Source organism: Notamacropus eugenii, chromosome 1 (assembly GCF_028372415.1).
Source record: "Notamacropus eugenii isolate mMacEug1 chromosome 1, mMacEug1.pri_v2, whole genome shotgun sequence".
NCBI lineage: Eukaryota > Metazoa > Chordata > Mammalia > Diprotodontia > Macropodidae > Notamacropus > Notamacropus eugenii.
The window spans coordinates 341,043,742-341,069,451 of record NC_092872.1 but is presented as its reverse complement, the minus strand read 5'-3'; the positions used below and the strand labels follow the sequence as shown (position 1 = coordinate 341,069,451).

At 39.5% G+C, this 25,710-nt stretch overlaps 1 protein-coding gene across 1 annotated transcript; it reads right to left on the bottom strand.

Moving 5' to 3' along the window:
• Positions 1 to 242: 242 nt before the first annotated feature.
• SKP1 (S-phase kinase associated protein 1) lies at positions 243 to 13,084 on the bottom strand. The gene is made up of 6 exons (XM_072629956.1): positions 12,714 to 13,084; positions 9,029 to 9,125; positions 6,465 to 6,538; positions 3,313 to 3,456; positions 2,823 to 2,963; positions 243 to 1,013 (listed from the first exon to the last, which is right to left on the bottom strand). Exons 2-6 carry the CDS (start codon positions 9,123 to 9,125, stop codon positions 978 to 980), a joined length of 492 nt encoding a protein of 163 aa, XP_072486057.1. The 5' UTR covers positions 12,714 to 13,084; the 3' UTR covers positions 243 to 977.
• Positions 13,085 to 25,710: the final 12,626 nt, after the last annotated feature.

Genomic DNA, 25,710 nt, shown 5'->3' with positions numbered 1-25,710 from the left:
AACCTATTAGCCCACAACCTTTAACATATGAGAGGATTAGAGAACTACCACTTTAAAATTCCCCATCAGTAGGGTACTTAATAATTGAAATCAAATTTTATTTAGCTTTTTAAAAAATATTTGCAATGGGTAACTGGTTTTTTTTAAACACTGAGTTGAAAGTACTCATTTCACAAATAAATAGTGAGATGAATTTCCCCCCCAAATGGGAATACTGATTATAAAAGGATGACCACACCATCTGGATTAAGTGTCTCGTTTAATTATGAAAAGCTTAACAACTTTTATCTAGTTCACATTTCTGCCAAATAACCACAAGCTGCTTGCTGGTTAGTAACTGGGTCTCCAGTGAGCAAAAACACTCAAGTTTGACAGCATTCAAAAAGACACATCCAATTTAAGGAGGCCTGTTTGCTATATATTGCAGAGCTAAGTCTTAATCTACACCAGTAGTTCTCTACTTTTTCACTCTGAGAAACTGGAAAAAAAAAAATCTGTGAAGAAAAACCACTCAAAACATTTACCTCAATTAGCCTTTTGCCTGTTTCAAGCTCATGAATAAAGATAACACTTTGTTAATTCTATTGTGGAAAACTTTTGCAAGTGGTTTTATTTACAATGCCAACATTCCTTAAAGGGCAAGTCAGATAGCAAGAAAACTAAAGTTTAAAGCTGGACAAACTGCTTTACAAAATAAGAAAAGGAAAGCCAAAAGTGCCACTTTCCATACAGAACCCACACAGCTTCAGTTTATTCAGACCAAAGTAAAAAGACTTTTGATTATACTGGTTAAAACAGCCATAGGATTAGACTCTGGACTCAAAAAACACTACACATGCAATGGGAACGATCGATATCCTGCTAATACAACGGATTTGCTGCTGCATTTGTCTAATATTAACAATTATAAACAGAGCAGTGCAACTAGTTATTTGGAACGATCCTTACAGTGTTACAGTGTCAACAGGCACAAGACTTCACTTTTCTTCACACCACTGGTTCTCTTTGCGTACCTAAAATAAAAAGTATTTTCATTTATAAAAACAAGAGATTAAGAGTACTATTAGTTATATAACCACCACACAAGTAACCTGAGTTTATCAGAAACTTTTCTTAGAAGCTTGAAACGATTCTTTTTTATTTACTTTAAAATGAAACATGAAAGAAAAGAAATACTTTACAGAGTGGAAAACTGGGGGATGGCAGTGAGGGTTTTAGAGGATGACAGCATCAGGATTTTAAACTTTGGTTTCTGGTTCAAGAGTCTTTTCTCTCCTGCTGCAGGAGGGTAAAAAGAAAATAAAACTGGAAAGCTAAGTGTCAAGTGGTGACAGATGCTAAGCCTGAAGATATAGTTTATCTAAAAAGCAATAGATACCATTTAAGAGATGACACTTGGAGAAGTTTTGCTACTTAATTTTTTTCCATTTGAAATACCTTTTCAATTAACTTGGAATAGATGGAATACTCATTGTTTCCACCTTTTGTCACATGCCATTAATCAGCAACAATATCAATAAAATCTGCAAATAAATACAATCTTCCGTATATACATTACATAAACAAAGTAAGCTAGCAATCGTGAAGTACTAAACAGCTGTTAAATCCTGTCTGTAAAGCCCAATGCATATATACTAAATACAGCCAGGAAAAATTCTATTCATAAAATCCTGACAAGTTTACAAATCCTGACAAGCAAACATCATGTCATATTAACCCAATCTAGAATGGTGAGTCTATTTTTTTCCAAGAGAAATTACTACATAAATTGTATTTAAGATTAACTTATCACCTAGATTAGAAGTTTTTAATTTAGAGTCTGTAAATTTTTTTTTGCTTCCTTTATTTTTTTAAACTATTTTTTCAATTAAGTATTTCTTCTCTCTCCCTCTCTACCACCACTGAAAAAGAAAAACAAAAACCCTGTGTAACAACTATGCATACTCAAGCATAACAAATTTTCATAGTGGATATATCTAAAGATGCCTGTTTTCAATTTGGCGTATTTAGTCCATCATACCTCAAGTCATGAGGTAGATTAACATCCATCATCATTGGTCCTCTGGAATTATGGTTGTTTTCACCATGTTGATCAAAGTTCACTAGGTCTTTCAAAATTGTTCAGTTAAAATGTTGTTGATATAAATTGTTTCACTCTTTGTCACATGAACTTTTTTTAATAATATTTTGATAAACATATGACAATATAATTGGCTTCCTTTACAATCCTACATATGCATTTTAAAATAATTCTTCTGAGAAGGGTTCTATAGGCTTTAGGCTATCAAAGGGAATCCATGACATAAAAAGTTTAAGAACCTCAAGCTGTTCAGACAGTAGGAATTTTTTATATTGTATTGCTTCAAGGCTTACAAAGGGCTTTCTATTTCTCCTATATTCACAATAGCACTTTAAAATAGGTACTTAATAAATTACTAAACTGAACCACGTAAAATGCGATACAATAAAAAAGGGGAATTCAATGACCCAGGTTCAAACCCTACCTCTCTCTTCCATTTACTATAAGTATGATCTGGAGAACAAGTCTCTCTGTACCTCAGTTTTCTCTAAGGGTATGATGGAGGCTGCACTCATGACTCTCTCTTCCTTCCAGCTCTAAGTCTACAAAGCTAACATTAAGTGCCTTATAATAAATGACAATTTGATATACTAATATACACAAATTTATAACTTTCCAGAAAAATCTTTCATAAAGTAAGATGTGTAACATGTCACACACACACATATAAGGTGAGATAGTTATACATAATGTGTATCTTAAGACTACTTCAAAAATACCAAATTATTTTATTTTAAAATACCTGGGCTTCTTCCTCTTCAGTAAAGTCATTCTTGATATTGAATGTTTTGCGAATCTCTTCTGGAGTTTTTCCCTTGATCATATTTGCAACAGTCTTGCATGTGACATCAAGCAAACCTTTAATGTCTAAGTAGTTTGCAGCCTGTAAATGAGATTTTTTTCTTAAATAAAATCCTCATAAACTAAAAAACCATTTTAAACATTGTCTTCTGGAATTTAAGGATTTGATGAAATGTCAATAGCCACTAAGGGTTAACTTCAGACATTGTAAAATAAACATTTTACTACAGAGCTATATTAAGATTTCAAAAAAAAATTTTTAATTCATTTAAGTTTTAAACTACACTTATTTTGAAATTAAAATAAGATCTAGTGTTACTGGGCTGAACTAGAAACTCAAACTAAAAAAGTTCAATACATGAGTATATTTAAACAAATTCCTGACTCATGATGATTTTCTGTAATACAAACCCCTCCGCATACTCACATACCAGAATAAGTTCAAAAAGGGTTCCTTGGTCAACTTTCAGGAATTCTTGGTCCCAAACAGGAATATCATCTGTTCGCTTTTCTTTGTTCTCATCATCCTCAGGAGGAGGAGGATCATCCTTGTGGTGGGTGCACCACTGAATTACCTAAATACAAAAAACAAAAGTCTGAAGCAACTCCAAGGGACTTAAATATCTGACAATTATCAAATTTAGAATTCCTTTTAATAGTAATAACTAAAAAGATGATTTTTCCAAATCAGAAATGAAACCAAACTTGGCTTAATTAAAGAATTAAAACAGCAATGATAGCAATGAAAATGGAATAAGCTGCAACACTTCCAGATCACTGACATTACTACTTTCCATCTATAAACTAAAGCCCAAGCCGCCTAACAAAATGTGTCCTATAATCTAAACACCAGTTCAATAAAAATTTCTACAATTCATTTAATAAAACTCCAAAATCCTACAAAGTATAATTGCCGCAATATTTAAGAACTTGAAAAATGGCATTTGTTGATGCAAACTTAAGTGTGAAAGTTTTTTGTTTTAAAAATTTGAGGGAAAACCCCTCCCCCAAAGGCCCCATTCTCCAATGCTTCAGTGCGATATGGAGCTCAATAAGGCTACTTATTAGCAGTCTGCCAGATGTTCTACAAACTGGAAAGGTAGAAAAACATTGGTCTGACAGAACAGTGTGCTGGCTGTCCAAGTATTGATATATTTGAAGTTAACAGCTCTGTCCAAGTTTTTTGGCCACAGTTAATGAATATGAACCCTTGACACTGTTCAGCTCCTTTTGCTTCCACATCAAAACTATACTTCCTCCCCCTAAATCCATCAAGCTATGAAAACTTTTCCTCCCTTTCCTCAGCCAAATTCCTAGGAAAAGCTGTCTATGCCTTCTTTCCTCTCACTTTTCAACCCTTTCCAATATGACTTCCAACTTCCACCACTCAACTGAAAACAATGATTTTGTAATTGATGTGTCTTTGATAATCTTTTCTCAGTCTCCATCCTTTTCAATCCATCTGCTGTATTTGACCCTGGATCACCTTTTTCTCCCAGAGTTTTCATGACACCATTGCTCTCTCTTAGTTCTCCTAATGAGGAATTTATATCCCAAAACCCTCACTCTGAGTGTTTCCCAAGATTCCATCCTGGCCCCTTCTGTCTTCTCCATGACTTCATCACAGTTAGTTAGACCCACAGAACTCAAACTATTGACTGAACTTTAGTTCTACATCACTAATTGGCTAAGAGATATTTTCAGTATGTATGAATGTTTCAGGAGACATTTCAAAGTCAACATGTCTAAAACAATTCATCTTCTTCCCTCACCCCTAAAACATACTCCCCTCCCTATTTTACTTGAAAACATCACATCTTCAGTCTCCCAAGATTTGTTTTTTGCTCAGCATTATTCTCAACACCTCACTCTCCCTTTACCCCATATATTCAAATCAAATCTTGCCTGCCATTTCTACTACCACTACATTATTACCTTTCATCACATCCAACTCCTTAGAGAAAAGACCTCCAAAGCCTTATCACTTTAGCTCAGGTTCTTATCACTTCTTCCCTAGATTATAACAGCCTTTTACTTGATCTCCTAAGATCGCATCCTTCCCACTCCAATCTATCCCTCCATACTAGTGCTGCCAGAGATTTTCCTAATAAATCTGATCGTGTAAATTCCCTGCACAAAGGCTTCTGACAGCCTCTAGAGCAAATATAAAACTCAGTTTTGCTTTTAAAAATCCTTCACAACCTGGCCCCAGTCATATTTCCTCACTGAACATACATATTATTCTCCTAGGAAGCACAGTGGATACAGAGGACTGTACCTGGAGTCAGAAATGACCAAAGTTCAAACTGAACTCAGGTTCTTTTGACTGTGTGGCCCTGAGGCAAGTAATTTAACCTTTAGGTCTTCCCTCAAGTTTTCTCAGCTATAAAATGGAAATATTCACAATGGTTGTAAGGATCAAAGAAAATATCTGTAAAGCACTTAGTACAGTGCCTACCACTTCCCTTTCTTTACTGTGATCCAGCCAAACTGACCTTTTCTGTTCCTCACACATTATTCCATCCCCCATTCTATACCTTTGCACTGACCATCCCTCCTTACTTATAATGTACTCTCCACTTTCCCTCCTCCCCTCATCTCTATGTCAGAAAATTGGTATCTTTAAGACATAGCTCAAGCATCATCATCTACATAAAATCTTTGCTGATCTCAATTGCTCACTGTAGTTGATCTACTCATACCACAGCCAAAAAAACTTAACTCCATCCCAAACTATCTTTATATTTATTTTGTGTATAAACACATACACCACTTTCATTAGAAAAAGTGAAAGGTCCTTGTTAGGGATTGTTTTATTCGTTGTTTTCAGTACCTACCCACAGTGCTAACACATAGTAAGTATTAAATATCATGCTTTATTATTAATTGTGGGGGTAAGCTAGCACCCAGAGGATGCTAAAAAAATCTCTGAGTTTAACTATTATACTCTCAATTTAAGATGTTTATGCAATTTCACAAATCTGTTATCAAAGACCCAAAGTCAGTCATTGGATGTCAGCACTTAAGCATATATATCCAAGGTAAATCATTACTTTCCCAAAAGGGTTTGCAAAAAGACTTTATCCTTGCAAAATCATCCTTTTAAAATAAAATTTTACCCTCAATCAAGAATCTAGCTAGTCTGAGATTTTATATATATATCACATGCACACACACATATAAAAATATACACACACTGCCCTGTGTCAAGGTAAATAGTATACTTTGTGGGTAGGGAACAGATAAACTTAGAAAGAAAATGCAACACAATAGAAAATAATTTCAAGAAGGTAAAAGACTTCAGAGGCTCAGAATATATTAATCCAAACTTCTTTTTATCAAATGAAAAAAGTAGTCAAGAGATAAAATAATGTGCCCAAAGTTATACAAATATTAGGTGACAGAGTTGGGATTTGAATAAATCTCTCTCTGGCTCCAAATCCCTATCTTGCTGTCTTGCTTAAATCCCTATCTTGCTTAAAGACACCAGAAAAGTAATTAGACCAAGAAACCTAACTCTAGTCAAGCCCCACCTTTGTAAATGAAAAACCACTGCACTAGTGGAATAATTAATAGGCCTTACCTTTTTTAATATTGCTGCATTAACATTTGGTAGAGGAACTGGATCATCATCCCCTTCATCATCCATTCCCAGGTCTAAAAAAATAAAAATTCACAATATTTTCAAAACTTAAGCTCTTCCTTTGAGATGATTAAAATATGGTCTTTTTAATTTGAGAAAGTAGAAATTAAAAGTTTCTGATGCAGGAGTATTTTTCCAAAAGCCCATCCAATCAAGTCTTAAGGACAATTCTCATAACATGGTCTACAACAAATTCTTATGGTAAGCCAACAAGTTCCTTCTCATGTGACCACAAAAACTCTCTAGTACCATATACTCCCAATTTCCAGAAGCCATGGTACTAAAATTAGAAGCAAATAAAATTTTATGACAGAATTTTCAAAAAAGTCTGAATTTTATGCTACCAGAGCAAAAGAGATGAAATGAAGTATGAAGTGAACAGGAACCTTAAACTTTTTTCTTTAATTAGATTAGGAAAATATACAGAACACATGGTGATCAAAGAAAGAGCCACTTGTTTTAAAATAAATGTTTGGATTTTTTTGTTTCTAAAGTTACGAAACCACTTTTTTGATTATGAAAGACACCATTTCCCTAGCATTTATAAACTCAAGGGCTCACGCTGTCCAGAATTAATTGTTCTAGTGTTGAAATTCAAGGATTTGCATTATCCAAAATAGTACTTCTAAATCAGAATGTAATCAAGTGAGACAAAATAGTTCTTTTAAGCTATTTAATTTCAAGAACTTTTTAAATCACCTGAATACTCTCACTTATCACACCCTAGAGATGAACCTGATCACTCCAAACACACATGCCAAGATTCTCTCCCATTGTTTTAAGAGATTCCATTTTCTAAGTTACATAAAACCCATAATCAGTGTGATAAGTGTAAAAATTTGAGCAAGGAAAGAAATAATAAATCTTTAGTTTCACAGAATGGCAATCCTCAAACATTTGAATTCCATCTAATTCATTAATATAAAACTAAGATAAAACAAGTCATCTCTAATCCTTGAAGAATGCTGTCGTTAAGAGAGCACAGAACAGGCTGATTGTTGCTAAGTCCTAACTAAATTGGTTCATTCACTTCAGTAACAGGATGCCAAGGAAAAACAAGTTTTAAAAAGATGTATCCTTTTACATTGGCAAAAGCTACTGCAGAATAGCATACAACAGACTTCATTAAAAGTGTTCCAGACTAAGATGAAATCAAGCATGCTTCATTCTCTACCAAAGCAATCATTTAGGCAACAAACAAGTTTTAAAGTTATTTTATTTGTATCTCCTAAAGCCCAACCATGCTCACCTTTCTTAATTACCCATTTGGTGACTTTCACACTAGGGCAAAAAATTAAACTCTTCATTAATTACAATACTTTAACATTTGGCTTAATAATTTATTATTTTTGCATATGTTAAGAAGCATCCAAGGCACAGTAGAACAAAGATATGATAGGGAAGACAAGATTTCACGAGAGCTTACTAAGGAAAAAATTTTAAAAGTATCAAATTACTACTACAACAAGGTAAAGCCATATGGAGTTTGCCAGATATAACTGTGGGGAAGGGGTCTGGAGCCAAAAGGGGAGAGAGAGAATGTTATGGGACTAATTAAAAACAAAAACAAAAAAAAAACGAGCTCGTTCCCCACCAGAGAATCAGTTAGTACCTTTTTCTTGAAGCTTTAAGATATTTTTTTCCCAAACAGTTAATCAATTTAAAGTATAATAATGATAGTGACTGTAATACAGGAGATTTTAATTTGTATTGGCTATTTTTAGATCAGTCCTTCCAAGAATTCAGAATTTAATTAAGTTTAACACAAAAAACATACTTCTAAAAAACTGGGAATTAGCATTACTTTTAATTTTTATATACTTGTAATTATGTATTTTTTGTATTTTAATACATAATTTTTATATATTATATACTGAAAGGCAAACATCAAACCTATACTGCCCCACTGCTCAATTCTGACTCAATATCCGCAACTTTCCTTTAAAGTTCAAAGCAGCAGGTCCTGACTTGCCAGCCCAGGAGCTCCTGGCCCCTCCCCGCTTCTCCTTCCCCTAACCCTGTAAATGATATTCGGAATATAAATGTATATGATTTCTGTATCATAGATTGTAAACTCCTAAAAGGTAGGGACAGGTTTCACTCTTGTCTTTTTATTCCCTGCTTACTCTAGTACCTAGCAGGTGCTTTAACTTTAAAGTGCTTTGTAATTATAAATGGTGTTTCTAAATCATTGTTTTATCAAACTTTCTTTAAAACACCCATGTCTCTGATATTTCATAGAATCCTCTCTAAGCTGACATTCCATGGTACAAGGTTTGTCTGATTTCCTTTTATAGATGAAAATTATGATGTGATTAAAAGATTTCCATTTCATAAACAAGGAAACAGACTCAGTGAGAAGTAGTAACAAAGCTAGTGTCAAAGGAAGGATCTGAACACAGACCACTGACAGTTCAATATTCTGATGACCACTTTCCATTATGCTAACAAGAAAGACTTCTCCATACAACTTCTGAAAGGAAAAATAAAAATATGCATCTTACCTTCCAACATGGTCTTGATAGTTACAGACTGCTTTGCAATTTCAACATCAACTTCAAATATCTCTCCATCAGAACTCTGCAACTTTATTGAAGGCATCTAAAAACACATAAATTATTCATCACGGTGAGACGTTACAGAGCATGATTTAAAAATACTCCATTTTAAGACAACTGTGAGGGTCCCAAGCTAGCCAAACAAAAAACACATATAGAAACCATTTCTAAATAGGTTGCAAAACAATCTGAAGATCACTCTGCCTAGTGAACAACTAGACATATGTGGAAGTGCTCTTATAGAAACTTATAGAGAGTCCAACAGATAAAGGACTCTCTACTACTGCCAGATATCAACGCTACCTAAGCACATCTGCTGAAAAAACTTCCAAACAAACGTGTAGCTTTCCCATGACCTGCCAAGTGACAACAGATTTCCAGACAGATAAGAGTCACATATGTTTATTCATTTAACATATGTCCCAATGCAGTACCACACACCTGAATGAAGCCAAAGATAAAATGAGACTGATAACTTTTAAGAGCTTAAATTTCACTCAAGACTTGCCTTAACAATACAGCAATTTTAGCAAGCAGGTGCCATTTTTTCACACGAGACACTCAGGTATTTGACAACACTGAGAATTTTAAAACAACCTTATTTCTAAGGAATTTTAAAACTCTGAGTTAGCTCCACAAAACAAGTTTGTTATCAAAGGCCCAAAAGGAAAACGGTAGTTAGGTGTTGGTATATGTAAACATAAAGAATTTATGCTTACATCATTATTACTTCCTGGAAGACATGGTCCTTAGGCAAAATTATCTTTTAAATAAAATTTTACTCTGAATTAGGATCGAGAAGGCTAGATATTTTGAGACAGACAGACAGGCAGATACACACACACACACAACATGTTCTTCAAACATACTTTAAAATGTTTGTGCATACCTGATGAATGAATGTATAAGCGTTACTGGGACTCTTATTTTTTGTTTTTATTTCCCCAAAATACTTTCACCTCCCCAACTGCAAAGGGAAATAGCTAATTTTAGGTCTGAACATATCAACTACCTCCTTCCCAAACCAATCCCCAATTAAATTCAGTAGCTCCCTATTAACTCCCATGAACAAATTAAATCCTCAGTTTGACATCTTAAAAGTTCTTCATAACTTGACCCTTTCCTACTTCCTGAGTTATTTTCCTCACTCCAGTACAATCCAGTTACACTGGTTTACTCGTTGCAAATGCCTTGCACACAAGATGTTCACTAAGTTAATATCAGTTAAATGCACTTCAGTATTACCTTTTACATTACTGTGTGTACGTGTTGGTTCTGCCTACTTTTACACAAGGTTTATTTATCCAAGAATTACTCTGGGATTCATTCTCTGAAAAAGATTCTAGCTTTAAGATTAGAAAAAAATATTTTAAAGCATCTATGAAGTTTTACATTAAATGAAAATGATCTGTAAAATTTAAAATGTATGCTATAGACTTTATTAAATGTACTGCACGTTTTACAGCTGGAAAAAATGTTACAGCTGATTCAAATATGGTGAAAGTAAGCCTTAAAATTGAATGTTGGGAGCTGAAAATGAAAGATGGGAATTGATGACCCACAGTTCCTCTACATCAAATGTTATTGCAGTGAAAATTTTTTTTTAAGTAGCAGGAAAACAGCAATATATCAAAATATTTGTGTAGAAAAAAATGCAAATTTTGAAAAGATTTCATTCCTGGACATAAAAGCAGAAGTTTGAATTCAACGTACCAAAGCTTATCCTCTTATCATACCATACCACCAAACTAACTTGAAACCAGCCCTGCCCATGGAACTGAGGCCAGTTCCACTGCAGCAGATTTACAAATACCAACAACTTCAAAATTACAGAGACTCCATTGGTTAAATAAGGCTATTTTAGAATAAGCTGCCTGCCCAAAAGGCAGATAAATCTAGAGGCTTTAAAATATTAGCTTGCATAATGCATACACACAAGTGACATTAAGAGTTTTTTGGCTAAGATGTCATGGACTACAATAAGCCTGACATTTTATTAGAATGTTAAGTTCCCTCATTCATCCAAGATCAAAAAAGTCATTAACAAATTTGCTTGGTCACAAACTTCAGACCTATCTGGTTACTCTGGAATCTTTAAGATCTTAAATAGCACTGAAGGGATGTTAATCCAGAATTCAAAGAAATTTAGTCATCAGCCCTGGAAACAGCTCCACACAACGCTGCACTCCCCTCCCCCCAAAAGCCCTATTTCCAGAGAAGTGAATCTTCTGAAAAGTAGCCACCTAAACGTTAACGACTACAAATCTGAGTTCCTAAAATCTATGAATACTATTGGTTATATTTATTCCCTTCCTGATTAAATGGGTATGCATTTCTATTACTAAGATGAAGTACATTTATAAATGTCTGAGGTCTTAATATTTCTAACGCTTCCAACTTAAACTGCAAAATGATTTACGACAAATCCTGTCCATGAGGCTTACTGAAAACGTTCATGAAAAAAGCAGAAACATTTTGCCTCCAGGAACACGGAAAGTGTCTTTTTTCCCCTCAAGTCTTGCCATGCAGAAGGGATCCTTTCCACTTGCTTCTTTTGCCACAGATCAGGAAGGCCGTATTTTTAATGCACTGCAGAGCTGGCTCCTACCCCACTGTCCTCGGAGGGAGCTCTAGGGTCCAGCAGCTCCGGGGCTTGAACGCGCCTCGCCAACAATCCACGCCGCCCGCCCCCCGGCCCCGGCCCCGGCCCCGGCCCGGGCTCTCCTGCAGCCGCGGCCTCCCGGCCCTCCGAAGCCACACTCCGCCTAGGACAACGACCACTCTCCCGTCGCGGGCAGGCCGGGGCGGCTGGCAGGTGGCTCCCGAGATAGCGCAGTCATGTTGTTTACCCAGCGTTCGCAGCAGAGCGAACAAACAAAACGCACAAATGCCTTTACAATCCAGGGCGCTCCTACCGACCGGACCAATTTTACAAGAGGAAAAACCGAGACCCTCCCCCTGCACAGCAGGTGAATAAGGAAGTCTGGGGCTTCAACAGAACGGGAATAAGGGCCCCCCCCCTTCTAAGGACTGGGCCGGATTACCCAGCTCCGACTACCCACAACAAATCTGCTGAAGACCCCCGCGAGAGGGGTATAAAGGTAGACCCTTATGGCAAGGGGAGCACAGGAGGTGCCCCATCATTGAGGAGAACTAGCTCGGGCTCGGAAGGAGCCGGCGAGGGAGGTGCAGACGACCCTGGGGAAGGGGGGAGGGCCGAGGGTCGCACGCTGGGCGAAGCTGAAAAGTAGTTCAGGCTCCCCGTGGGAGCGGGCAGGGAGGCAGGCAGACTACGGGGGGCCGGAGAGGGGCCGTGAACGGGGCGCGGGCCTCGGGGGACCCCGGCGGCAGGTATACAGGCTGACCGAGTCAAGGCGCCTAGAAGCGGGACGGCCTGTGGCGTGTGAAGCTAACGTCGGAGCTCGAGCGGCCTGGAACAAGGGAGGGGAACAGGGTCAGGGCTCCCGCCTGCTCTGGCGGCCGGAAACGCCGAGAGAACGGGCAGGGGATGGGGGGCTGGCGAGCTCCGAAGGGAGCGGGCGAGGCCTAGGCCGCCGCCACACAGCAACAACGGGGCCGCGCCCCGCGGCTCCTCCTCCACCCTGCCTTCCCCAGTGCCGAGACCACTTACGGTTCCGGATGCCCGGGGACCCCGGCGGGCAAGCTGGCGGAGCCGAGAAGACCCGGTGGGCTAAGGGACAGGCGATGAGGGGAGGGAAGGCCCCGAAGCAGCGCGGAGCACCAAGACCACTACAGAAGCAGCGCCAGTGGTGGCGGCCTTTATAAGGGCGGACAGAGTGGAGCCAAGGACCCCAGGCCTGGTGACGTCACAGAGCACGCTGGGATGTCCGAGGACATTGCCTGACAGGGGAACGAGCACACACCCACCGAAAGGGGCCTTCTCTAGCCTCCTCTCTTCTGGCACTCTCGGAGGAGCTTTTGTCATTTCCACCCGTCCTGAGAGGGGCAGGCCTGGAGGCACAGGCAGGCTGGCTCGTTGAAGCTCCTGCAGCCTGGGGGCGGGGTCCTTCAGGCAGAGGCTGTCTTCAGCAGAATGCTCTGGAGCTGGGGAAGTTCATGGAGTCTACACCGTGGGTCTTTGTGGGGGACGAGCAGCTCCTGCTTATCTCTGAATAGCCAGAGAGCCAGTGAGGGACCCAGTGAAGGACAGCTGCAGGTCATTTTAAGGAATTTAACTTCTTGGGAGATGGGTGGAGAAACAGGAAAATTAAAGAACCCCCGATTTCTCTGATAGTTTACATTTTTGGACAGAAAACCTTTATTTTACAACGTGCTTTCCTCAAAATAATCCTGATAATTCAGAAAACATTATCCTCATTTGACAGCTAAGGAAAGCCAAACTGTTCCTGCCCTTTTCTATTTTCTTACTCGGTGACCTCATCAGCTGCCTTGAAATCTAATGATCATTTCTGTGCTGATGCCCTTTCCATATACTTAAGTTACCTATTAGACACCCCCAACTGAGCGCCCCCCCAAGGGCCTCAAACTGGACATGGTTAGAGGAAGGAAGCTGTGGGGCGGTAGAGTTGTCATTTTAGTGCTGGAGTTCAGATTTTTGCACCACCCTATGCAAAGCTGAACAGGTCACTTCCTGGGCCTCAGTTTCCTGTTCTGTAAAATGAGGTTTGAACTCATAACTTCCAACGATTTCTCTCTTTCCCCCCCAAAATTCTTCTGGGCTACACTTTTTTCTTTGGAGGGCATCACATCACTGCCTTTCCAGTCAGCCAGGCCTGGGGTGCCACCATCCTTTATTCATTCAAGTTTGCAACAACTTATTTATCAACTTCTCACTCCCCCTTATCACATATATCCAATCAGTTGTCAAGTCTTGTCGATTCTATTTCCATAATATCTCTCCTATTCTGCCCCTCCTTTGCTCTATTCACCTGTCCTCTTTAGTTCAGGTCCTTCACATCTTGCCTGGACTGTCCAGTAAACAGTCATGCCTCAAATCCATCTACTTTCCACATAGTTGTCAAAGTGATTTTCTTAAAGCACAGATAACCATGTCCCTCCCCCCTTTTTAGTAAAACCGCAACAGCTATTATTTATATATATATGTATACATATATATGTATATATATGTACCCAACTTTAACCAAATTTGCCTTACCATTGACTCTTGTGTCTCCCATCTCTGTGGCTTTGCATAGGCTTCCTAAACCAAAAATACAAAGCCATTTAGAACCTTTACTTACTCTTAAAACTGAATCTAGTCTTCAGTCTCTCCCTCTCTAGTGGTTCATTTCCTACTGCTCATGTCTCTTCTATCCTGAAAAAAATCCTCAATTGATCTTCCATCTATGCTACTGCTATATCTCTTCTGCCCACTGTAGTAGCAAACTCCTTGGAAAAGTTGTCCACAGTAGGTGTCATTTTTTCACATGAGAAACTCAGGTCTTTGAGAACGTTGAGTCTTAAGAACTTTGATCAGTGCAATGACTGGTCATGTCTCTAAAAGACGTATGAAGAAGCATGCTACCCACCACCTGATATAGAAGCGATAGACAAAAGGTACAGAGACATATTTTTGGATGACTGCTGTGCAGATTAATTTTGTTTGACTATGCTTACTTGTTATAAGTATCTTTTTTCCTGTTGCTTTTTAATTGAGGAGGGTGAGTTAGAAGGGAAGGAGAGGTCATTTATAAGCACCTACTGTGTGCCAGGCACTATGCTAAGTACTTTTACAAACATATTACTTCATTTGATCCTCACAACAATCTTTTGAGGTAGGTTACCTTTACGTTATTATCCTCCTTTTACAATTGAGAAAACTGAGGCAGAGATTAAATTACTTGCCCAGAGTAAAACAGTGAGTGTCTAAGGCTAGATTTGAACTCTTTTCCTAACTCCAGGACCAGCATTCTAACCACTACACCATCTAGAAGTTTAGAAGGACAAAGAAGGTGGATAGTTTGGGTAGAACATATGTGTGTGTGTGTATGTGTGTGTATGCACACACATACATACACACAATATATGTATGTATACATATATATATTTGATAAGCAAGCAGTATGAAATAGAGATTGATGGTTGCAAGTAGAATCCTCTTTTGTGTTCTTCTGTGTATATGGAAATGTTCTCTCACTCTCTCTTTCCCCCTCCCTGCCTCTGTTTCTGTTTAGGTTCAAAATAAAAGTAAAATGGGAAGCCTCTATAAAATTTCCTTTCTCCTGGTTAGTCTTAGTCCATGGTTCCACAACTGATAAAATGGATCACTTAAAGCTAGAGGTTCAAAATAAACTATCTCACTAATAAAAAACACATTACGCGCCCTCCCCCCCGCCCCAGTCTCCAAGACCATTAAAACTCTGCTCACAGGAAGGCAAAAAGTTCCAGGCAAGGAGACAAAAAGTAATAAGCAAAGAAGTTCCCTGAAGTCTAAAAACTCGGGCCAGAGTGGTAGCTTGAACTTTATATTCTCCCTGCCCAAAGATCCCCCAGCTGGGTCCCAGATCAGTGGGGGGAGGGGAGGTAGAGAAGTGGGGCAGTGCAATTCATACTGGCCCAGCTCTTTTTCATAGCTTCATCACTCATAACTGCCCTAGCAGGTTTTGTGGGAACATGTGGGATGTCAAAGCACTGCACTTCTTCCAGCGTCAGAGCCTGCAACACTCCTCACTTCAGCTCTGTGCTTATGTATGTATGTATATGTATATATACACACACATACACAATAATAGTAACATTATAGCCTGTATAACATATCACATAAATAACATGACATTCTAGCCTATGAGAGATATATATGCTATAAATTTTATACAGATATATATCCTATAAGATATATAGATATGTACTTATATATATTACAGGTTATAGCATATATATCTTACAGGCTAGAATGTATCTTATAGACTTAGATGTATCTAGCCATCTCTACAGATAAGTCTATCTATAGAGATGGCTAGATACATCTACATCCATACATATATCTCATTATCTCATAGGCTCTCATATTTTTTTTGTTGTTGTTCAGTCATGTGTGACTCTTCATGACCCCATTTGGGGTTTTCTTGGCAAAGATACTGGAGTGGCATGCCATTTCCTTCTCCAGCTCATTTCACAGATGAAGAAACTGAGACAAACAGGATTAGGTGACTTACCCAAGGTCACACAGCTAGTGAGTGTCTGAGGCCAGAGAGATGAGTCTTCCTGACTCCTGGGCCAGCAGTCCATCCACTGCATCATCTTGCCCCAACTATAATATTACCTGATTGTTCAGGTATGGAAGGGTCCCTTAGACCTAGTCCAACTCAAATTGAAAATCTATAATTACTTCTATTTTAGCTTCTGAATATATCTTGGCCTTTCTGCCCTTGAGGTGCAGGTAAGGATTGTTTTTAGTGAGGAACTGGAAAGATTTGGTGGGGTTTTTTGGTTTTGGTTTGTTTTTTTTTTTTTAGCCACATCCAGGGGCTCCATTTGCAGGCCTTGGCCTGGTAGGGCCATGGAGGCTCACTCTCTCCCCTTCTGCTGTTCCCAATTTCAGCCACCAGATGGTGCCAGATTCAATTCACCTTCAATTGAATAGGAAATAAAGTTTGAGGGAAGCCTTTGCATTTCTTTTCTGGAGGACCCCAAAGAACCATTTATCAACATGTGTAGGGATATCATCCTACACATGCCTATTTCTCAACAGAAAGAGCTTGATTAATCAATGAAGCTACCATCACATTTTCATCAATGACTTCAACAATTGGTATGCTTATCAAACTTGTAGGTCAAACAAATCTGCAAGAATAGTCGATAAACTTATTAAGCATCTACTGTGTGCTAGCTCTGCCACCATGCTAAGCCTGGGGGAGACAAAAAGAGGCAAAAGACAGTCCCTGCCTTCAAGGAGCTCAAAATCCAACAGGGGAGACAATAAGGACAAATATGGACACATGATCTATATATGTTGGGCCAAATCTAATGAGATGAAGTTTAAACTATTATATTCTTATACTAATTTTGTATATACTTACATATGTGCTTTGTCTCATCCCATTAGAATGTAAATTCAGGAGTAAGAACTGTTTCACTTTTGACCCCAATGCACAGGGTCTAGTACATAGTAGGTGTTTAATAAATGCTTACTGATGTATTACACTTGGCTGTTAAAAAAATCATCACTAATGCAATATTAGGGAGGTATGGCTGGATAGCAGTTCATCTGAAAAGAAAATCTGGGAGCTTTGGGTGGTTTACAAACTCAATATGGATCAAGTGTGACAAGACAGCAAAAAAACCAAACTCATTTGCTCTTAGGCTGCATTGAGCATCCAGAACAAGGGAGGTGATAGTCCCAACATACCCTGTTCAGAGCACAGCTGGAATTATGTTTATATATATTTAGAAAGGACACTGATGAACTGGAGAACATCCAGGCAGACAACAAGGAGAGTTGTTGGGCCTTATGAGGATGGGTTAAAGGAAATGGAAATGCTAGCCTGGAAAAGATAATACTGACAGTTATCATGTTTATCAAGTATTTGAAAGGCTGTCTAGTAGAAAAGGGATGTCTTGTTTTGTTTGAGCCCACAAGGCACACTGAAAACAGTAGGTAAAATTTGTAGAGGCAGATTTAGGTTTGATGTAAGAAAAAGCTTCCTAAAAAAGGTGTCCAAAAAGTAGAATGAGCTAACCTGTAAGGTAGAGATTTCCCTAGACCTTGAGGTCTCCAAGCAAAGGCTGGAATACCACTTTTAAGAATGTTGTGGAGAGACTTCTTAGATGGTCTGAGATCCCTTCCCTTCTAACTGAGCTTCTTTGATTCTGTAGTTAGGAAAAGTTTCATATGCATAGCCATGATGTAAAATGGAAGACTTAGATGGAAATGATATGTAAAATACAATAGAACTTCCGTTTACGAGTAACCTGGTTTACTTATGCTTCACTGCATGAGGAAAAATTTTTCACAAAATTTGTCTTGCACAACAAACAAACATCTTGCAGTACAAACATCATGTTTGGACTTGAACGGCTCATGAAGGGATGGAGCTCAACTAGGGCAGTGATTTGTGTTGTTTTTTTTTTTTTGAACCCATATAAGGTGCCATCTTAGGGAAGGAAAGGGGAGGGAAGGGGAGAAAATTTAAAACTTATGGAAGTGATTGTTGAAAACTGAAAACAAATTAATTAAAAAAACATCAAAAACAAGTGTTGTTAGATCCCTAGTCAGAAGCGAACGTAAAGAAAAAAAATCAGTGAGTCAAAACATGAAAATGATTCTAAAAAACGAAAAATAAGTGAAGGTAGTGGTGTTAGTCTTACTTTTAGTGAGAGTAGCATAAGAGAGAACACTGCCTTCCTTGAAATCTCCAGTGTTCTCATAGAAGAAGATTCTCCTTCCAAGCAATAACCCTTCCTCTTCCTCCTCTTCCTCCTTCTTGTCTCTCTCATGCCAGCCATGACTCTTCTCAAAGGTAAAGTGCAGGTTAATTTATTTTGTTTTTGGTTTATACTGTGTACTAATCATTGCTTTTGTATTTCAGGCATATTAGGGACAAAAAACTTACTTAAAATTATAAATAATTATTTTTATATGAATATTTTTGGGGAAGTGGTACTGATCATCTGACTTTACATTATTTTCTATGGGAAAATTCACTTTGCAATGCAAATTGCATGAATAGAATCTCAGAATGAATTAAATTTGTAAACTAAGGTTCTACTGTGCACACACACAAACACACACGTATATAAAATATATAAAATTATCCTACTTCCAAAGTGTGTTCCACAGGCACTCAGTATTTTAAAACTTTTATTTCTGTTGCTTTGGGTAAAGCTTTTAAAAACAATCAACCTCTTAAACATCATGAAATCACACTGGGGCCATCCATTTCTGGTCATTCCTGTTCCCCACCCTCTATTCCTTTCAGACAGTACAAGGAACTTGCTCATACAGAGAACTGACTCAGAAACTGTACCGCAAAGAAGAGGACAGAACAGAGTAGGTTCAATCTCTCTTGGAGGACCTTCAGACTGCTTTTCAACTATGGACATAACCCAGTGCTGGGGGTGATGAGGATAATCTTACTTCTTGTGGCATCTGGTGTGAAATGGTTCAACATAAGAAAATGATACAATCTTTATCAGTGGAAATGGCCATAAAGAAGAGACAATTCTGTTTTGCTACTGTGTACTCTCTAAGGACCAGAGGACTTTCCCATCTTATTTGCAGCTGAAGCCTTCTGTATGTGTTGTCTTCTTCTCCATTAGACATGTAAGTTTCTTGAGAGCAGACTGGCATTTTGTATCTGTATCCCCAGCACTGGCACATAGGAAGCATTTCATAAATACTTTGTTCATTCATTTCATTCATGTATCTTCCATGGACCTCCTCAGTATACCCAGACTGGTTGCAAGAAGGACAATTAAGTGGTTGTGTTAGCTTGGTCACCTTTGCATCCTCCTTAGAGGACTAAGGCTTGAGCAAAGTTGGCACCTTTCAAAGAATATTTCTCTCCCACCAGAATAACCAATGTTTATATCGCACTTTAAAGCCTACAAAGTGATTTTCATACATTATCTCACTTCAGCTTCAAACAACCCTATAGATAATGCAGGTTATCATTATTCCTTTTATTTTTTTTTTTATTGGAGACTGGCTCTTCCTATTGGTAAGCACAGGTAATGTGCTAAAAAAGTACAGTGGCCACTCACAGGTACCATCCTACTGCTGACTGGCACAAAAACTCCACTTCTCCAATCTGGGCTGGTTCTCTCCCCACCCCCTCTTTAGGCAGCCTGATGCTCACAGGGCTCATCATATTAGGGTAAGACTCAGGGCTAACACTTCAACTTTCTTGCAATTCAGAATACCTGAACTCAAGCAATCCGCCAGCCTTGGCTTCCCCAGCAGCAAGGACATGTCTCTTAAGACATGTGCCACCATGCCTAGTTTATTATGCTCAATGTACAGAGGAGGAAACTGAGGCTCAGGGAGGTGAAGTTATTAGTCCAGAGTCACACAACCAATAAGTGTTAGAAGTGAGGTTCTAACCTAGGTCTCTCCTAATTCCAATTTCAACACTCTTTCCACTGTGAGAAACTGTCCAGGATATTCTCCTACCTTTATGTAGCCTCTACTATAAGAGGGGGAAACTCATGAGAACTCAGGATGATCTGGCAAGGTCCCGTACTTAGTTCTCAGACTCACCTGAAAGGAAAAGACCTCAAGAACACTAGCCTTCCACCTCTTCGGTGAGATTAAATGTCTCTGGTGTGGGGAAACTGCATTTTACCAGCACATGTTCCTTAATGAATGCTCCCTGTAGCCCTCCAAGGTACACTATATATATTTTTACTGCTCTCATCCTCTTTCCCATGGTCTGCTGGAATTCCCAGAGTGGAAGGGAAATGAAATCCCCTTCCCTTTCCTGATCTACTCTGGACTCTCAGTTCCCCTACTTCCATCCTCTTCCTGGCTCAGGAAATTCACCACCAGAAGTACCCCTCAACCCCAAAAGCACCCCCATCAAGGTTTGTCCTCATTGTTGTCAGGGATCCTAACACCAAGAAACTAACATGTTCACTGCTATTCACATAATGTCAGAGCTGGAAGGGGGTTCAGAGGTCATCTATTTCACCTCCTACCTGAACAAGAGGTCCTTCCACAACATCCCCCACAAAGTGATCACTCAGTCTCTCCTAGAAGACCTTCAAAGAGGAATCTGCTACCTCCCAAAACGGCTCATTTCACTTTGGGGTGGCTCTAATTGTTTCCTTACAAAGACCAAATTGACTTCTGCAACATCAGACTACACTCCTAGTTCTTCCCACTATGGCCAGACAGAACAAGTTTAATCCTTCTTTGATGTTCAGCAGAACACGAACGGTAGCTCAGCCTCCTCAGGTGAAAAGACCTCAAATCCTGAGTATCCCAGTACTCTCAGCCTTCCATCTTTTGCTAGGTATAGTGTATCTCCTGAGGAAAGGCTGCCAGGGGTCAGGCTGGGTGTCTTCCACATGTCCCAAAGCAACCACTTCCATCTGTAGCAGCACAAGGCATTTGTCACCTCCTACTGACAGCACAGCCTCTCAACTGGAGTGTGGAGAACCTTATGTGCAAAGAACAACCCTCCTACAACTTCAGGCCTCCCATCTCCTACTGCCCTTCTCCTTTGAATGTACACAAGTGATGCACTCCATTCAACAATGACCATTCTCATACCTGGTCATACCTTTCACTTCTAAATGACTGGACTCCCACAAATCATTATCCAAACCCCATTCCTCACCCTTGATGACTGGATTCCTCATTTCCCTCCCCCTCACTCCTTCTACCCCAAAGTTTCATTCCCAATCCACCCAGACCTTTCACTGTGTCTTCTGGAATGCCTGTTCCATGGGCAATGAACTTCCCTTTATCTTAAATCTTATTTCTCTCCCATTCTTTCTTTCTAATAGCTCTTACTGAAATCTGGCTCCCCACTAACAACACAGCCACCCTTTCCACTTTCTCCTCTGCTCACTGGTCAAGGTAGAGTTGGAACACTCCTTGCTACCCACTGCAACTTTCAGGTTCTCCCTACTTCTTCCATCACTCAGTAACTTCTCTAACTTTTGAGGTCTATCCTACTTATATTTATGTGTACCATCCAATCAAAATCCTGGTAGCTGCTGTCTATAGACCCACAGGTTTTTTCCCTTCCTTCCTCAAAAAGTTTGATACCTGACTTACATTTTTCCTCTCCTCCCTAACTCCTGCCCTCATACTAGGGAACTTGAACATCCATATTAATTCTCCCTCAAATATCCTAACCATTCAGTTCCTCAATCTGCTCGCCTCCCCTGAGCACCTCCAGTACATCTCAGCCATACACAAAAATGGTCATACCCTTGAACTTGCCATCACTCATAAATATACCACTTCTGTGTTCAAGAATTCTGAGACGGAAGGAGCCAAGATGGCGGAGTAGAAAGATACATATATGCTAGCTCCAAACCCACAGCCCATAAAATATCTATAAAGAAGAATTCCCAACAAATTCTGGAGCAGCAGAAGCCACAGAACAACCGAGCGGACGAGATTTCTGTTCCAGAGAGACCTGAAAAACTGACACGAAAGGTCCCTCATGCACCAGACCCAGAGCGGAGCCCAGCCCTGCCTTGGCCGTGCAGAACTGAGAGGAGCAGATCCAAGCAGGGACGGGATCTCCAGAGGCCCCACAGGTCCCTCCACCCACAGGCACCAAAGGTCAGTGAGAGAGTCTTTTTGGCTCGACGAGAGCGGAGCGGGGTGTCCCCATAACCCAGGCCCCCTCAGGAGGCAGCAGCGAAGGCAGCAGAGGACAAGGGCTCCCTAAGCAGGCAGAAGTTTGGATCCATTGCTGAAGGTCTCTTCATTAAACCCCCTGAGGGAACTGAGCCCCCACCCGAGCACCTGAACTTAATCTCACACTGAATAGCAGCCCCACCCTCGCCCAAAGCCATGAGGCTGGGAAGCAGCATTTGAATCTCAGACCCCAAGCACTGGCTGGGAGGATCTGGAGGACAGGTGGGTGTGGAAAGGAAACTCAGAAGTCAAGTAACTGGCTAAGAAAATGCCCAGAAAAGGGAAAAAAAATAAGACTACAGAAGGTTACTTTCTTGGTGAACAGATATTTCCTCCCTTCCTTTCAGATGAGGAAGAACAATGCTTACCATAAGGGAAAGACATAGAAATCAAGGCTTATGTATCCCAGCCCATCCAATGGGCTCAGGCCATGGAAGAGCTCAAAAAGGATTTTGAAAATCAAGTTAGAGAGGTGGAGGAAAAACTGGGAAGAGAAATGAGAGAGATGCAAGAAAAGCATGAAAATCAGGTCAACACCTTGCTAAAGGAGACCCAAAAAAATGCTGAAGAAAATAACACCTTGAAAAATAGGCTAACTCAATTGGCAAAAGAGGTTCAAAAAGCCAATGAGGAGAAGAATGCTTTCAAAAGCAGAATTAGCCAAATGGAAAAGGAGGTTCAAAAGCTCACTGAAGAAAATAGTTCTTTCAAAATTAGAATGGAACAGATGGAGGCTAGTGACTTTATGATAAACCAAGATATCACAAAACAAAACCAAAAGAATGAAAAAATGGAAGATAATGTGAAATATCTCATTGGAAAAACAAATGACCTGGAAAATGGATCCAGGAGAGACAATTTAAAAATTATGGGACTGCCTGAAAGCCATGATCAAAAAAAGAGCCTAGACATCATCTTTCATGAAATTATCAAGGAAAACTGCCCTGAGATTCTAGAACCAGAGGGCAAAATAAGCATTCAAGGAATCCACCTATCACCAACTGAAAGAGATTCAAAAAGAGAAACTCCTAGGAACACTGTGGCAAAATTCCAGAGTTCCCTGGTCAAGGAGAAAATATTACAAGAAGCTAGAAAGAAACAATTCAAGTATTGTGGAAATACAATCAGGATAACACAAGATCTAGCAGCTTCTACATTAAGGGATCAAAGGGCATGGAATATGATATTCCAGAAGTCAAAGGAACTAGGACTGAAACCAAGAATCACCTACCCAGCAGAACTGAATATAATACTTCAGGGGAAAAAATGGTCTTTCAATGAAATTGGGGACTTTCAAGCATTCTTGATGAAAAGACCAGAGCTGAAAAGAAAATTTGATTTTCAAATACAAGAATGAAGAGAAGCATGAAAAGGTGAACAGCAAAGAGAAGTCATAAGGGACTTACTAAAGCTGAACTGTTTACATTCCTACATGGAAAGACAATATTTGTAACTCTTGAAACTTTTTTCAGTATCTGGGTAGTTGGTGGGATTACACACACACACACACACACAGAGCACAGAGTGAATTGAGTAGGATGGGATCATATCTTAAAAAAATGAAATTAACTGGTGAGAGAGAAATATATTGGGAGGAGAAAGGGAGAAATGGAATGGGGCAAATTATCTCTCATAAAAGAGGCAAGCAAAAGACTTTTTAGTGGAGGGAAAAAGAGGGGAAGTGAGAGAAAAACATGAAGTTTACTCTCATCACATTTGACTAAAGAAGGAATAAAATGCACACTCATTTTTGGTATGAAAACCTATCTTACAATACAGGAAAGTGGGGGAGAAGGGGATGATAAGCAGGGTCGGGGGGATGATGGAAGGGAGGGCAATGGGAGGAGGGAGCAATTTGAAGTCAACACTTGGGGAGAGACAGGATCAAAAGAGAGAATAGAAGCAATGGGGGGCAGGATAGGATGGAGGGAAATATAGTTAGTCTTACACAACACGACTATTATGGAAGTCATTTGCAAAACTACACAGATATGGCCTATATTGAATTGCTTGCCTTCCAAAGGGAAGGGGTGGGGAGGGAAGGATGAAGAGAAGTTGGAACTCAAAGTTTTAGGAACAACTGTGGAGTACTGTTCTTGCTACTGGGAAATAAGAAAGACAGGTAAAGGGGTATAGAAAGTTATCTGGCCCTACAGGAGAAAAGAGAAGATGGGGACAAGAGAAGGGAGGGATGATAGAAGAGAGGACAGATCGGTGATAGGGGCAATTAGAATGCTTGGTGTTTTGGGGTGGGGGGAGGGGACAAATGGGGAGAAAATTTGGAACCCAAAATTTTGTGAAAATGAATGTTAAAAGTTAAATAAATAAATTAAAAAAAAAAAAAAGAATTCTGAGACCACCTTATCCAACCATAATCTACACATTGGCTCTCACCTCTCAGCCTTTCTTTCTATCATCCTGCTCTTCTTTTGTACTATCCCTTGACTCCTCAATCCTCTTCTAGGCTCTGACCCCAAACTAGCCACACTCTTTCTCCTCCTCATCAACTCTACACTGCCCTCCTTTCTTGAATCCCTTTGTTGTTGCTGAGTAGTTTTTCAGTAGTGTTAAAACCTTTGTGAACCCCATTTGGGGTTTTCTTGGCAAAGGTACTGGAATAGTTTGACATTTTCTTCTTTAGCTCATTTTACAAATGAGAAAACTGAGGCAAACTGGGTTAAGTGACTTACCCAGAGTCACACAGCTAGTAAGTACGTGAAACTGGATTTGAACTCAAGAAAATGAGTCTTCTGACTCCAGACCCAGTGTTCTACCCACTACAGCACTTAGCTGCCCTAGGTGGATATGTTCAGGCTTAGAACTAACCTTGTGAGTGTGAGAGGTTTCAAGGTCCTGGGTCCAATAAGGAGAACTGACAAGTAAGGACAGCTGCTGTATCAGTGACAACAGCCACTAAAAAAAGGAGGAACCCTGGCCTGGCTTGCTGGAAGACATGAACGTTGAGGAAAACAGTGCAAAGCAAAGATGAAATGTAAAATGCCTAATTTGCAGTACTGCAAACTGCTTCATGTTTAGATGATTTGAAGTATACACCTTCTAGACTGGTATAACAGTAGTTAGCACTGTGGTTTATTTAGTTTATGTCTCACTGTCAATACACACTTGAGAGTCTTTTGTACTTAACATTTAAGGGTAGTAAATAATTGCTGTTCCCCTCCAAAACAAAAAAATCCATACCCCCCCTATAATATCACTGATTGCTTCCAGCCAAATCTTAACCTTGGATCACTCCCATCATTCACTGCCTTTGCTGCTGAACAAAGGTAGAGAAAAATCACACAATTGTTCTAACTGGATCCCTACAAATTTA

Coding starts and splice junctions, on each gene's coding strand:
- SKP1 (XM_072629956.1), bottom strand. CDS start 9,125: ATGCCTTCAATAAAGTTGCAGAGTTCTGATGGAGAGATATTTGAAGTT. Junction 2,964..3,312: donor CCCTTTTTGAACTTATTCTG/GTATGTGAGTAT, acceptor TCTCATTTACAG/GCTGCAAACTACTTAGACAT. Junction 1,014..2,822: donor CTGAAGAGGAAGAAGCCCAG/GTATTTTAAAAT, acceptor TTTTTATTTTAG/GTACGCAAAGAGAACCAGTG.